The sequence below is a fragment of the Rhipicephalus sanguineus genome, chromosome 5 (assembly GCF_013339695.2).
Source record: "Rhipicephalus sanguineus isolate Rsan-2018 chromosome 5, BIME_Rsan_1.4, whole genome shotgun sequence".
NCBI lineage: Eukaryota > Metazoa > Arthropoda > Arachnida > Ixodida > Ixodidae > Rhipicephalus > Rhipicephalus sanguineus.
Genome location: NC_051180.1, coordinates 24,002,743 through 24,016,111, shown reverse-complemented (window position 1 = coordinate 24,016,111; position 13,369 = coordinate 24,002,743). Strand labels below are relative to the sequence as shown.

At 47.5% G+C, this 13,369-nt stretch overlaps 1 protein-coding gene across 1 annotated transcript in view; it reads right to left on the bottom strand.

The window, feature by feature from the left end:
* LOC119393749 (signal transducer and activator of transcription 5B) overlaps positions 1-13,369 on the bottom strand; it is a 113,871-nt gene that overhangs the window by 40,867 nt on the left and 59,635 nt on the right. The window contains exons 11-15 of the mRNA XM_049415876.1: positions 12,888-13,056; positions 6,273-6,423; positions 5,044-5,183; positions 3,570-3,725; positions 545-605 (exon numbers count right to left, since the gene is read on the bottom strand). Coding sequence (XP_049271833.1) covers positions 545-605; positions 3,570-3,725; positions 5,044-5,183; positions 6,273-6,423; positions 12,888-13,056 — 677 coding nt within the window. The remainder of the gene's footprint in view (positions 1-544; positions 606-3,569; positions 3,726-5,043; positions 5,184-6,272; positions 6,424-12,887; positions 13,057-13,369) is intronic.

Below are 13,369 nucleotides of genomic sequence, written 5' to 3'. Positions count from 1 at the left end.
AATTCCATAGTTTTATATGAATATTCTGTAATAAAACCTACTTACAAGACTTCTGTTGAATCAATGCATAGCAGATGTTTCACAAAAAAAGGCTGTCTGGCAATGGGAAAGAAACCCCTAGAGATGGACACTAAAAAATAGCTGCACAATCCCCACTTTCAGGTGGCCAAGACTGAGGCTGAATAACATCTTTACTGAGCTTAAAAATATCACACTTTCACTGGAATTGACAACCTCCCATATACAAGGCAGATGCTCTTCCACTGGGACACAGCTTCACCGCCACACACAGGCAAATGCCAATAACCTCCCAGGTTACTGTACATTGGATCACTTCGACATGGAAGCCTTATGCTGCTTAGTACTGTACACTTGCAATTCCGTGTACACACCTGGCTGACAGCATTCTGAATACCGTACCAATAAGCGTGATTAAAATTACAGCATTAAAAAGTGACCAGGATGTTAGCCTATAGTAACACTGCCAGCCCGTTGTGACAATCAAGGGAAGGAGAACAAATGAGCCATGTTATTAACTACTCACCCTGGTATCTGAGTGACAAGGACTGGCTTGACGTAGCCATTGCTGATGGCAGGCTGAGTGTCTGAGGAAGAAAAGGAAAAAAACAAAGTGTACAGAGGTTAGTACAGCAAGGAGGTTTCATATCCCAAAAACAAGGTAATACTTCCTTCAAAGACTTCACAAAGCATGTTCCAGGGCAACAGGAATGCTGTTTCACAATTTAAAGTTCAAACTTTGTCTTCGAAGAAAGGCTAAACTTTTCTTTTTCTTTTTTTTTAGACAACTGAAACAAAGTACGTGTGGTGGGTTTCCCTCTACTCGTGTCTGTGTATGCACACCTAACTTCTTTTGTAACACAGATGCCCTGCTGACCAGCTCAACTTTCTGTCATCATAGATACAGTGAAACCTCGTTAATATGTACCTGCCGGGAACGCGGCATAACTACGCACTAAACGGTAGTACGCATTAGCCACCAAGTACAAATTTGGATCTTCTGGCGTGTGCCATCGCCGTCAACAAAGAAATAAATAGAGCGCTACAGCAAATACAGTGAACTCCCGTTAAGACGAACTCGGTTAAGACGAATTCTCGCTTATGCCGAACAACACAGGACCGGTTGTTTGGTTCCCCATAGACTCAATGCAAAAAAAATTCGCTTAAGACGAACCGCCTAAGTGTATTATTCTGTTAAGACGAACTCTCGCGGTGGTCATTCTGCTGCAGTCTTGGTTGGGCATTCAGGCCTGTGGGTGGGGGAGGTGCCGGCAAAGAAAGCAACAAAAAGAGTAGGGGGATTTACAACTTGGACCCCCAAGCCATTGTATTCCCCTCCTGTTCTTCAGTTTCCCAGCTGGAGTACAAAGGAGAACAGAAGAACACAAGAGCTTGGGGCCCCTCCGCTGTGGTCAGAGGGGCAAACGCAAGGGGAGTGGGAAAAAAAAAAAGCGACAACAGGCGGCCCAGCACATATATTTTGTATTTTGTGGTCAATTCGCGTTGGTTCGCATAGGGCCTGTGTGCGTTGTATCTGTTCCCAGTGAAGTGCAAATTGTGATCAGCCATTTTGATTATGGAAGCGCACGACAAGGGAAGGCTATTTTGCACAGTGAATATAGCTGCGTTGTGTCTTTTTCGTGGTGAGGCTTGTGACCGTGAGTAGCCCGATGGGATATCTTCAGCTGCACGTCGTTCAGGAAAAGTTACTACGGGCCAAAAACGGCAAAACATCCGGACCTCGAAGAAAACCTTGCAGACTTTCTTAAGCAACTCAGCGTATAATGACTTTGTCAAGGCAACAGCACGCGACCGAGGCCCATCCAGAAGTGATTTTAGAGCCAGCAAAACAGGCTCACAGAAGAAAACGAACTGCCAGGACAATAAATTTTACATTCTTTGAAAGAAAGTTGTGCTTCTCTCTCTCTCTTTTTTTGTAATCGTCAACATAGGAGCGTGCTACAGTTTTATCATTAAAATGTGGTAGCAGTATGTACATGAATTTTTTTTTATTTTTGAACCCGCGAAATCAGGTGCTCATATGATTCGTGTAAGTACTCTGCTTGAAGGCATAGTTTTTATCTAGATGAGCCAAATAAATGCTTTTTCATGTCTTTTTGCCGCCATTGTAGGCCTACTCCATTCAGTGTTTTCAAGTAACATATTTGGATGCACTTGGCATGTTACCATGTCTCTTTTTAGGGGCACTTCTGATAAGCCGAACTCCTGATAAGACGAACAGATGACCGTGGCCCCTTCGAGTTCGTCTTAACGGGAGTCTACTGTATTGCCTAAAGTATCCACCACAAGGCATTTTTTTCTTTCTGCCGAGGTGCAGAAAAGATTCTGGCACTCGTGCACGACCGTTCGATAGTGCACGGTGGCGACGCCAAGGAGCATTTCAAAACTATTACAGGATCCGGAATACGCAGCGACTGACATAGCGATAGGACAGACAGCATCAGCTTTGCACAATACTTGTATACGTGTCTGTACCACGATCTGCTACTAAGCGAAAACTGACACAGTTTCATTGAAACACAGTATGGGCGCATGGGGCCGATCGTCACCTGGCTAGTTGCGTGCAGCGCATCACCAACTCGGCTCACGCCTTCACTATCGGGCAGCTTGCTGCACCGTACGCATGCATTTTCCGTAGGAGTGTTCTTCGTACCCACTCTGCTCCAGACTGTGTACAGATGCAGCAAGTAGCTTGTTGGGTTAACGCGGCAATTACAAGCTTCCTGCAAGTGATGTGCACTTCACAATGCTCTAGCGGTCCTGGCAGCGGACAGAGGTGCGTTTGGGTTGCCGCCCAATAAAAGCATGCAGTATGGTTACAACAGCGCTATGCTTGCTGTACCGTATGCGTGCATTTAGTGTGATTGCGCCAGTGCAGCGAGGTTTCGTAGCATCTGCGACCCGCAATGCTCAACTCCGCAACAGGATCTGCTTTCGTTTCTACAAAGCGGTGCGCGCTTGAACACGGCCGCGCACAAGGCGGCAGCGATCGGCGGCCCAGCGCATTCATATTGCCGCCTATTGAAAGCGTGCAGTAGGCTTAAAGCAGCGCTATGCCAGACGCGCGCCCGAGCAGATAGCTGAAGATACTTCTGTATCGATCTGTGATAAGTAATATGGCATGTTCGTCGGTGGCCGCCACCTCAACTTCGTTCTTTCCCGATGCTTACCCGTAAAGGCATCGCTGCAATCGCGCAGAAGTTGGAATAATCTATCGACCTATCTCCACACTTCTCGAAAAGCCGGAAAACCTTTTGCAGCACATTGTGGCGTTGGCAAGTTCAGTGGCGCAGTAAACTTTTATGGCACAAAAAGTTACTGCGGTACGCACTAACCGGTAAGCATAGGACGAAGCACTACAGCTTAAGTGGTCAGCGAATGCATTAGGCTCTACGAGACTCGGCCAGGGATTCGTCGCAACTACGTTTGAACCGTTAGTACGTCTAAAGCGGGTACATATTAACAAGGTTTGACTGTACCTCAATTAAGTGTTTACTATATGAATTCATGAACTATCCCCATCAACCTACCTGTAACAGGAGTGTAGTACTTCCCGAACGCCTGATCCTTGGGTATGTCGGGGTACATGAAGGTGAGTTGCTGGAGATCGCTCACCCGGTCCGCCAGGCTTCGGATTGTGAAGTCTCGGCTCGTGAACGGCTGGATCATTATCACTTCTTTTGAGTCTACAAAAAGACAAGAGACAAAAGGCCTGAACGTGAATGTATGTTTTGATCATAGTACCACAATAATCTACAGGATTTACAGTTTTCTGCACCTACTGGCATAGACTAAACTAAGCAACACAGCCCAAGTATGGATTTATGCTGGAATACTCCAATATGCGCATAGGTCAATAAAAATTGTGGAGTTCACTCAGACTCAGTCATGAAATATATTTTGCCTTTAAGGCTCACTTCGACTCAGACTCACCAAAATTTTCATCAACCAGACTCACGGCTCGATCTGAGTCTGAGTGAGTGTGCCGACTTATGAATATAAGTACCGGTCCAGCAGGGTGGTGAAAAGTTGTTAGAAAAATTGGTCAATCATAACATAACCCTGCACTGGGCAACTTTCTTTTATGGCAGTTAGGCAGCAGCTAAAACGTTTATGACAAGAAATTAAGCAAAATGTAAGTGGCAACAGCAGTCAAATGATGTGCACTTTGTTGGGTCAGACAGTGTTAACAAAATTTCGCCACAAGCTTTATCAGCGTCACAGGGGCTTAGCCAGAAATTTTTTTCGGGGGGGGGGGGGGGGGGGGGGGTTCTACCATACTTTATGTATGTTCGTGCGTGTGTTTGCATGTGCACATGTACATATACGCAAGCAAAACTGAAAAATTTGGGGGGGGGGGGTTGCACCCCCCCCCCAACCCCCCCGTGGCTACGCCCCTGCAGCGTCAACAGCTTTTAAAATGGCTATGCAACTAAGCTATACCTTGCACCACACTGCAAAACTCGCCAATTTGGATGAGCGCATGCCAGGCTAATGAAAGTAGATGTGACCAATTGATCTTATGTACAAGCACACTTCCGGTGAGCACCACTTTCATTTACTCTTGTTGTCAATGGCATAACATAACAGACGGCAGAAAAGTTGGGATATAAGGGAACCCCTTTTAGGGGAGGGTGCATCATTCGGCTGAGTCAACTGAGGAAGGCTTTCACAGAATGTTTGTTACAGACATCAGTTGTGCCATTCAGAATCAGCTGCACAGTTGGCAAGCAGCTCTCAGACTGTCATTCTTGCTGGGTGCACTGGCCAGTGAAATCCCCCACTTTCTCTGTAAATTTTTAGCTCAACGATCACATTTCAGCACATGTCCGAGTGCCAGCAAGCCGACTCCAACAGAGGCATGTCACCTCAATACAGACCAGTCATACCGTGGCACGCATGATCATTCGGAAGTCAAGCCGCTTGTCCTCCCTAAAATTTGTGATGCGAAAATTGCAGAAAGCCACAGCTGCAGAAACTAACCACACTGCTTGTCGTGCATACCTTGCTGAGGATCCTCGTGGAGCCAAGCGATGGTGACGCCGCCCAGCTCAGAGTCGCTGAAACGCAGCAGGAATGTCCCGTTGCAGCCTTGTCGAAGCATTTCGTCTGCCTCGCGGCGGCCAACAAAGCCCCACACCACACTACCGGAGGATGGAAAGAGAGGCAAGGAAAATACAAGAGAGAGAGTGAGGCTTTGCAAAACACAACTTGAAGTAGAACAACAAAATGCACAAAGGTAGAGCTTTTAAATTGCCATTTGGTACTTATTTCATGCCATAATTCATCAACGTCATCCAGACTGATTAAGTGCCTTTTAATGCAACAAGCATATGTATACTTATAGACAATTTTTCCATTTGCTGTTCACCGAAAATGTAACTTGTCTGAAAAAAATCGCTACTGCTAAACAGACAGAATGCATTGGAAGAAACGCTGCTGCACCTTCAAACTCGCATCTTTTGATTTGGCAACCCTGTGCCTCGTATACTTAAAGTTGGGAGTGACAGGTCCTGTACCTTGAGTTCACAAAATGTAGTTTATTGCTGCATAAGGTAAGATAAGTTATCATAGCAAAGGCCAAATTTCCGTTTGCCTGCATTTGCTGTCAAGAAACAACGCGACGTGACTTTCCCACTGTTGGGTCAGCAGATATCGCAACGTTAGACATATGCTCTGATGAAGCTCCGGATTGTATCAAAAGTGTACTTTACACAAAGTGCTGATTGGATGCCTTCACGGTTACTGCAATGCCTTCGCTGTTACATCAGGCAAGGTTGCAGAAAACACTCCCAGTCATTTTTTCATCATTTATATCTTTCTAAGCTACAATCGCGAGTATGTTGTACAGTGGCTGCACCCTGATAAATGCTGCAACTCTTAGAGTGAGAATTACTCTGATAATGCAGAGACATTTAATGAGCTGTTGCCACTGGCACAGCATGGAAATTAACATATTTTACAAGCATACACAATGAAATCACTGAATACTATGCGTAAAAGTGTTCTGTTGCCATCTTTAGAAGACAACAGTCATTTTCCTGGATCTGATGGATGCAGTGAAGGCTTCTTTTCATACCTTCAGGATTGACAATGTGTTTATCGAGTGGCTACGCAATATCCCAACAAATTCACTTTCAGTAAACGCGTGAGAACTACAGGAATCAGCACATTTTTCTGTTCCCACTTCAGCATGCACCAACAAACAATAAAGCTTATGAAGTCGCACATACCTGTCGTTCCACAATGCTCGAAGGTGCTCACGGGTGACTTTCATGATGGCATAAAACCACTCCCAGAAAGTGAAGTTCCGTTCTGGTAACGGCTCCTTGCAGAACTGAGACCAGCTGACGAGTGTGTTGTTGCCGTCCTTAATCGGTTGGCCTGATGTACATACCAAGCTTCAATTAAACTTGGGCATCCACACTTTCAATGTCAGAATAGGCATTTACTCGAAGAAACTCGCTAAGCAAACTACCATAAAATCCCGAGGAAGCGGCCCTCTGCCTTTTTCTGGAGATTTGAAATATCTGCCAATGACCGAGCAAGCGCCCTCCCTGCCATCCCACCATTTTCACTGCTCCAATCAGTGTTTTTATTCACTTGCCAAGGGCTAATAACGACAGTGAATGCATGCGTATTCAATAATGCATTTCACTGGAATCACACGCGGCTCTTTCGCCGCCATCTTGAATTTTGATCCATGACCGAGCAAGGGCCCCCTCCCCTAAATCTTTTGGCCATCAATTGGCCCTTGCGCCATTAAACATAAACAAAACCCCTAAATCTTGTCAGATTATCTTTCACCATAGAGGGGGCGCTTGCTCGGGATTTCACGGTGCTCAAAATACCAACACATCTCTCTCAAGCGTGACACATCCAGAACAAAGCAGCCTGTATCATTACCTCTAGTCTTCAACTTCCTAATGCTGTCATATTACTAAGGAGAAACAAAATTTTATCCCCGAGCAAGCTAATGCAATACAATTGTGTCTGTTTACTTTTCAAAATAATTATTGTCAATTACCTTCAGAACCCATTAACAGAGACTCATCACAAAATACTAATAAAATTTTCTTAACGTCCAATGGCTGTTTGCTATTACCATAAGTTCGTGCTAATTACAAAATGAAAACCTTGTCCTTCACAGCCATCTCATCTCGGAATTATTTGCCATCTAACATAAGGTCATTAGCAGGTTTAATAAATTAAAAAAGCCCCAAAATGTCTCCTCTTATATAAGTTCACATTTGCGGTGTCTTATTTTCACACATATGTACCATTATGCTTGTGCTAATAATAATAAACCACAAAACCCTTATCAACTTACTTGTTACAAACAGCTCACTGCAAGATACCAACATTGGTATCGTTGTTGCAGAAGCACATAAGTCAACAATAAGTTTTCTAACCAATGTGGAGAAACATCAATGTTTCATGGTGTCTGCATGATCTACATGAACCCACACAGTCATCTTGGTATACATATAAGCACACAAACTGTACCAAGCCAAAAACAACCATGCACTATTCAGAAATAATGTCCCCATATACAAAAGCACGGAACTCCAACTAATTAATTTGCAGGTTTATATTTCTGCTCACAGTTTTCAAAGTTGGCAGAAATCATATAAATAAACACATGTTATATGTATGTCCTGCATAAACGTTTGTCCAGTCTGCAGCAATTTTTATGTCTACATTATTTACCTTGCTAAAATGACACCCTCTGTCACGAATTTCGTGTGGCCCGGTGCGATGGACTCAGTCAAGACTCGGGGTATAGCACTGACAACTTTTATCAAACAACAAAAAAGGAAAACTTAGCACTCTAAAATATACAAATGTACAAAATACAATCGCTATGAACTTCAGCCTCTCAACTCAGTACATAACTAAATAACCTCTAGCCTGCTCCAGTCTTATAACTAACACGGCGGACCGGCCTTACTTGTCATTTCTGATGACTTGGTGCAAAGGCAAAGTCCCGTCTGGTGTCTACGTCGTCCGGTCATTTAACTTGACCTGGCCCACGCCGTAGCACAATGCGCCAATCGTCGTTGCGTGTTCACAAGCAGGCACTCCGCTCTCCTGACGGCTAAGCCCGCTAGGCCTAACGTCGTTGTCGGCTCCTTCGCCAAGCCTGGCGTTCCACCGCTGACGTGGCCCTCCGTTGATTGACCTCGGTGGCTTGCTTCGGGAGGGGTTTTGCGCCGGGAACGTCCGTACTTGCGGGGCGCGGCCACTGCGTCGCCGAGGTGCCTTGCTCGAACGTCGTCGATCTCGCCGGCCTCACCTCGGGACGCCCGCGTCACCGTCCGCAGACCCGAACGCCCGTCGCTGCCGTCACCAGTGCGTCTGCTGGCGATGCGACCTTCCTCTGCCGAGCCCACGAAGACAATCCCAGCTCATTGCTCTTCGTCCTCCTTCATGGCTCGGTTCGCGTGCCTCGAGCTCTGTCGAATCTTCCGTGCACGCGCTCGTGCCGCTTCGAATGTTTTGAGAACTTCGCCGTCGTCGTCTTTTGGCCGCCTGGCACTCACTCGTGACATACGCCACCATTTCGAAGAGTTTTTTCCCAAAAAACTGCTTTTCTATGTCCTGAACTTGGGGTGTAACTTGAGTTGCGTCTGCTTGCTTTGAACTACACTGCGCACACACTTTTCACTGATAGCCGCCACGACTCACAAAACGCTGACCACTACACAGTTTCGGAAACGCTACACAAAACGCTACCAGTAGTCACAGTTCACATTGTTCCAAATAACCTTGTCTAAAACAAACTTGCGTAAGTCCACACCAAACTGTAACTCTCTATGCGAAACTTTTAATACATCCCCACCTCACTCTTTTCCATTGCATGTCCACGACTGAAACATTTCACACTTCTAAGTCTTCTAACAGTGCGCGTCTTTCGCGACTTTATTTTGCGTCGTCGTACTGCGCGTCTTCGCGAACGCCCACTGCAAACGCTGCCTTCATTTCTGCTTTTAACAATCATCAAACGCCTCATCCATACTACTCTTCTGGGGTGCGTCCTAACTAAACGTTTTCGGCTGAGCATTGGCACAGCTCTTTTAGCACCCATGCATCTGTACCTTGTTTTGGGGACGGTTTTCTTTCTACTTTGCTTTAACTGAGAGGCACCGTGAGCGTCAGCAAAGACAATGAACGTCACACTCTCCGGTATAAACCTCCCTGGTGCATGCCCCATGTTTGTTTCTTCGAGATAAGTAACTTTGAGTGGTGGACTACTCTCCCGTTCAGCACGTTCTGAAAAGACTGGCTCAAGCGCGATCGTTTCCTCTGCTCCCTGATTTACACAATTGACGTGCCATGCACTAACACTTTCAATATTGCTACTACATGATGAATCTGAGATCTCATTTTCCTTGCTAATTACTAGCCCACTTTCCTTTACGCATCTCCAATGGTCGCTAGTAATCTGTTCAACATGGTCGCAGCTGTGAACATCAGGACATTTCAATTCCCGAGGTAAATCCTCCCTTGGCATTCCTACGTCCGGTCTAACGTCTGTGGCTTTTGCCAACCTCAGTTCGCGCTCGAGCTGTTCTTTCTCTTTAGCATGTGCTTCACGTGCTTCAGCACGTTTTACCTCAAGTTTTTCTTCGAGCTCTTTTCGCGCGCGCTCCCTCTCTTTTCGAACACGCTCTTGCTCCATTCCGAGAAACTCCAATGCCTCTTCTTTTGAATAACCTCGGTCTCTCGCTAAGCTCAGAATCTTGACGAAGTCCATTGCCACAGCTCCGAAATCCGTAACGGGCAGGAAGTTGTATCCTGGCAGACTCGCCAATTGTCACGAATTTCGTGTGGCCCGGTGCGATGGACTCAGTCAAGACTCGGGGTATAGCACTGACAACTTTTATCAAACAACAAAAAAGGAAAACTTAGCACTCTAAAATATACAAATGTACAAAATACAATCGCTATGAACTTCAGCCTCTCAACTCAGTACATAACTAAATAACCTCTAGCCTGCTCCAGTCTTATAACTAACACGGCGGACCGGCCTTACTTGTCATTTCTGATGACTTGGTGCAAAGGCAAAGTCCCGTCTGGTGTCTACGTCGTCCGGTCATTTAACTTGACCTGGCCCACGCCGTAGCACAATGCGCCAATCGTCGTTGCGTGTTCACAAGCAGGCACTCCGCTCTCCTGACGGCTAAGCCCGCTAGGCCTAACGTCGTTGTCGGCTCCTTCGCCAAGCCTGGCGTTCCACCGCTGACGTGGCCCTCCGTTGATTGACCTCGGTGGCTTGCTTCGGGAGGGGTTTTGCGCCGGGAACGTCCGTACTTGCGGGGCGCGGCCACTGCGTCGCCGAGGTGCCTTGCTCGAACGTCGTCGATCTCGCCGGCCTCACCTCGGGACGCCCGCGTCACCGTCCGCAGACCCGAACGCCCGTCGCTGCCGTCACCAGTGCGTCTGCTGGCGATGCGACCTTCCTCTGCCGAGCCCACGAAGACAATCCCAGCTCATTGCTCTTCGTCCTCCTTCATGGCTCGGTTCGCGTGCCTCGAGCTCTGTCGAATCTTCCGTGCACGCGCTCGTGCCGCTTCGAATGTTTTGAGAACTTCGCCGTCGTCGTCTTTTGGCCGCCTGGCACTCACTCGTGACACCCTCGTGGGCAAAATTTCATGACGATACTGTGTGAATGTATTGTGTTTTTGGCTGCAAACTTTCAGGACTAAAATCATTATCATCTGAATAGCACCACACTCATCAACATGAACAGGTCACATTGTTTCGGGCACTCACTGAAATGGCACACGATACTCTGTGCCAGCAGTATTGTCAGCCCAGCGGGTGTCAATGCACCCATTGCTTGTCCTGCAAAACCTTCTTAAGATGAACCCCTTTATATGAGACAAGTGCTGGGGAGCAATTCTTGTCCCTCATATGAGGTGTCTCTTATAAGCAGGGTACCACATTCTCATTTCATGATGAACACCTAATTCAATGTAGGCACAGCGGTGTCTCGTATATCCAACTCTCTCTTACATCAGTGTCTCTTATAAAGAGGTTCGACTGTACTGCTATTTAGCAGAGAAATCACTTAGCTAAATAGCAATGAAATCGCTACTGGGCGCCTGCTCGTGCAGCAGGCGCCCAATAGTGTCCCTGTATATCCTGACAATTGCTGTTGTTACCTGGGATCTTCTTCGCAATAGTAGCTGTGTCACAATTCACAGCACTCGTACCTGTGTGAAACAAATTTCATTGCCCAGTATTAAGACAAAAGGACAAAGACTGCAGGCTGTGCTGCTGGTCTTATGCAGGCAACCATTATAAATTCTTCTGCACGCTCGTTGCAACGCCTCAACGTTATGATGGGCTAGGTGCCGAGCAGAGCGGAGGCGCAAGCCCACTCGTGCACTCGCAGCTCAGCGAACAGGACATGCGCAGTTGCGCTTCGGCTCGCTACTGTGTTTGAGGTGCGCCTGTAATACTGTACCATTTACGCTACAGCACTACCGTTCCAAGCTAGCGTACCACGATCCAAAAACGTCTAACTGTGCGAGTTGCTCAATGCACACGGTAACAGGATAAGATGACAGAGGCTAAAGGTCTTGCAGACTAACGGCAGCTATTTTCTGATGATTGTACAGTGTTGCCGTACTTACAATATGGTAAACCGGGACTAAAGTTGAACTAGAGCCGTACACGGGTCGCATTTCCGCGCCCGAGAACGGCCCGGGCACAATGACTGCGTCGAAGGCCCGCTCAAGCCCAACACTAAAGGGCTGCGAGGCCACTCGGCCCGGCCCAAATTATGAAGGTTTACTGCGGAGACAAAATATAGTTTTCCAATAATGTGGCATTTTATTCAACATATCAAAGTGAAACATGAGCACATGACACAACAGTCACGATATACACAGGTTACAAGTTGTCGTGTAAAAATAACAAGCTGTCCAATAATGATTCGGGCTTCAGTGAAGTACAATACTCCTGCATCACACATCCCACCAAACTGAAGGTCCATTCACTGCTCGCACTGGTAGCCGGAATTGCCAATGTCTTTTTCGCAAGCATAGGGAACCCAAGCTCAAGTTCGAGCGTGACGCTCACGTGGCCGAGCTATGCGTACCTGGGGATAGATGCTGCAGGCGAAGGCGGTTTGTCACAGAATTTGGCGGTGGCAGCAAGGACACGTGCGCACATGCGCTCCTCATTTGGCCAAAGCACTGCTACTCAGCAATAGTTACATTGTGAGGCACCACAGATGCAGTCCGAGAGCTCTGCGCGTGCACAGAAGCAGGGCAGCAGTGTTGTGGCAAACGGAGACGCGCCAGGGATATTCCCAGTTACGATAAGAGCAGTGGCGCCGCTTGACGCTGCTTTGGAAGCCTATAGCAAGCTTGGAATTCCAGCACATTGTCTACATTTTGGGCTGGATTCGGGCTTTGCACTTGGCCCAGCGAGCCTGATAAAGAACGAAGCAGCCCATGCCCAGCCCGGCCAGACTGAGCCGGGCCGGGCCTGGCCCGGCCCAAGATGAGAAGCTGTGGGCCACGCAGCTTTCGGAGCCCATGCACACCTCTAAGTTGGACCCCTTCATAAGAGACACACACCAGGGGGCAGTTCTTGTCCCTTATATGAGAGGTGGTCTCCTATACGCAGGGTATAGCATTCTCTGATCAACCCCTATTTCAATGTAGTCCCGCTAGTCTCTCTTATATCCATTTGTCTGTAACATAAGTGCCTCTTATGAGAGTTCAACTGTACTAAAACACCCTGCTATGTGGGGAGAGTGGGAGGCAAAAAAAAATGGCTGAAATTGTATTCTGACACAACCAAATCAAATGAACATGACAGTGCGTACTCACCTCGGAAGATCTTTCCAGCCAGGTACCGCAAGTTGTCCTCAGACAGGCCCCTCCCCGTCGCCGACTTAAACTTCATGCTGAGCACTTCACCCAGCTGGTGCCAGGGGACCTTGTCGGGCACCGCGAACGGAACACGGCTCTGGTTGTGGGGGGAGGGACGTCTCCTTTTCTATGGCCGCCAATCACCACAATTGCACAGACATCGCACACAGCAGCAACAGGGAAATTGCGATGCCAAGGGGTGCCCCCGCCCCGCTCATTGGCACATCGAGAGCGTGGGGCAAAAGCACCAGGGAAGAGCGGAGGAGGCAGCAGCCAAGGTGCAGCGGTGATGACAGCAGCAGCAGCAGCGTCAGGAGAGCAAAGCGCGGTTAGGAGCGGCAGGCCAAGGTGAGGAAGCCAAGGTGAGGAAGCCAAGGTGAGGAGGCCAGGGTGAGGGAAGGGGAAATGAAGCAAGGCAGGAAAAAGTTAGTACCGTATCT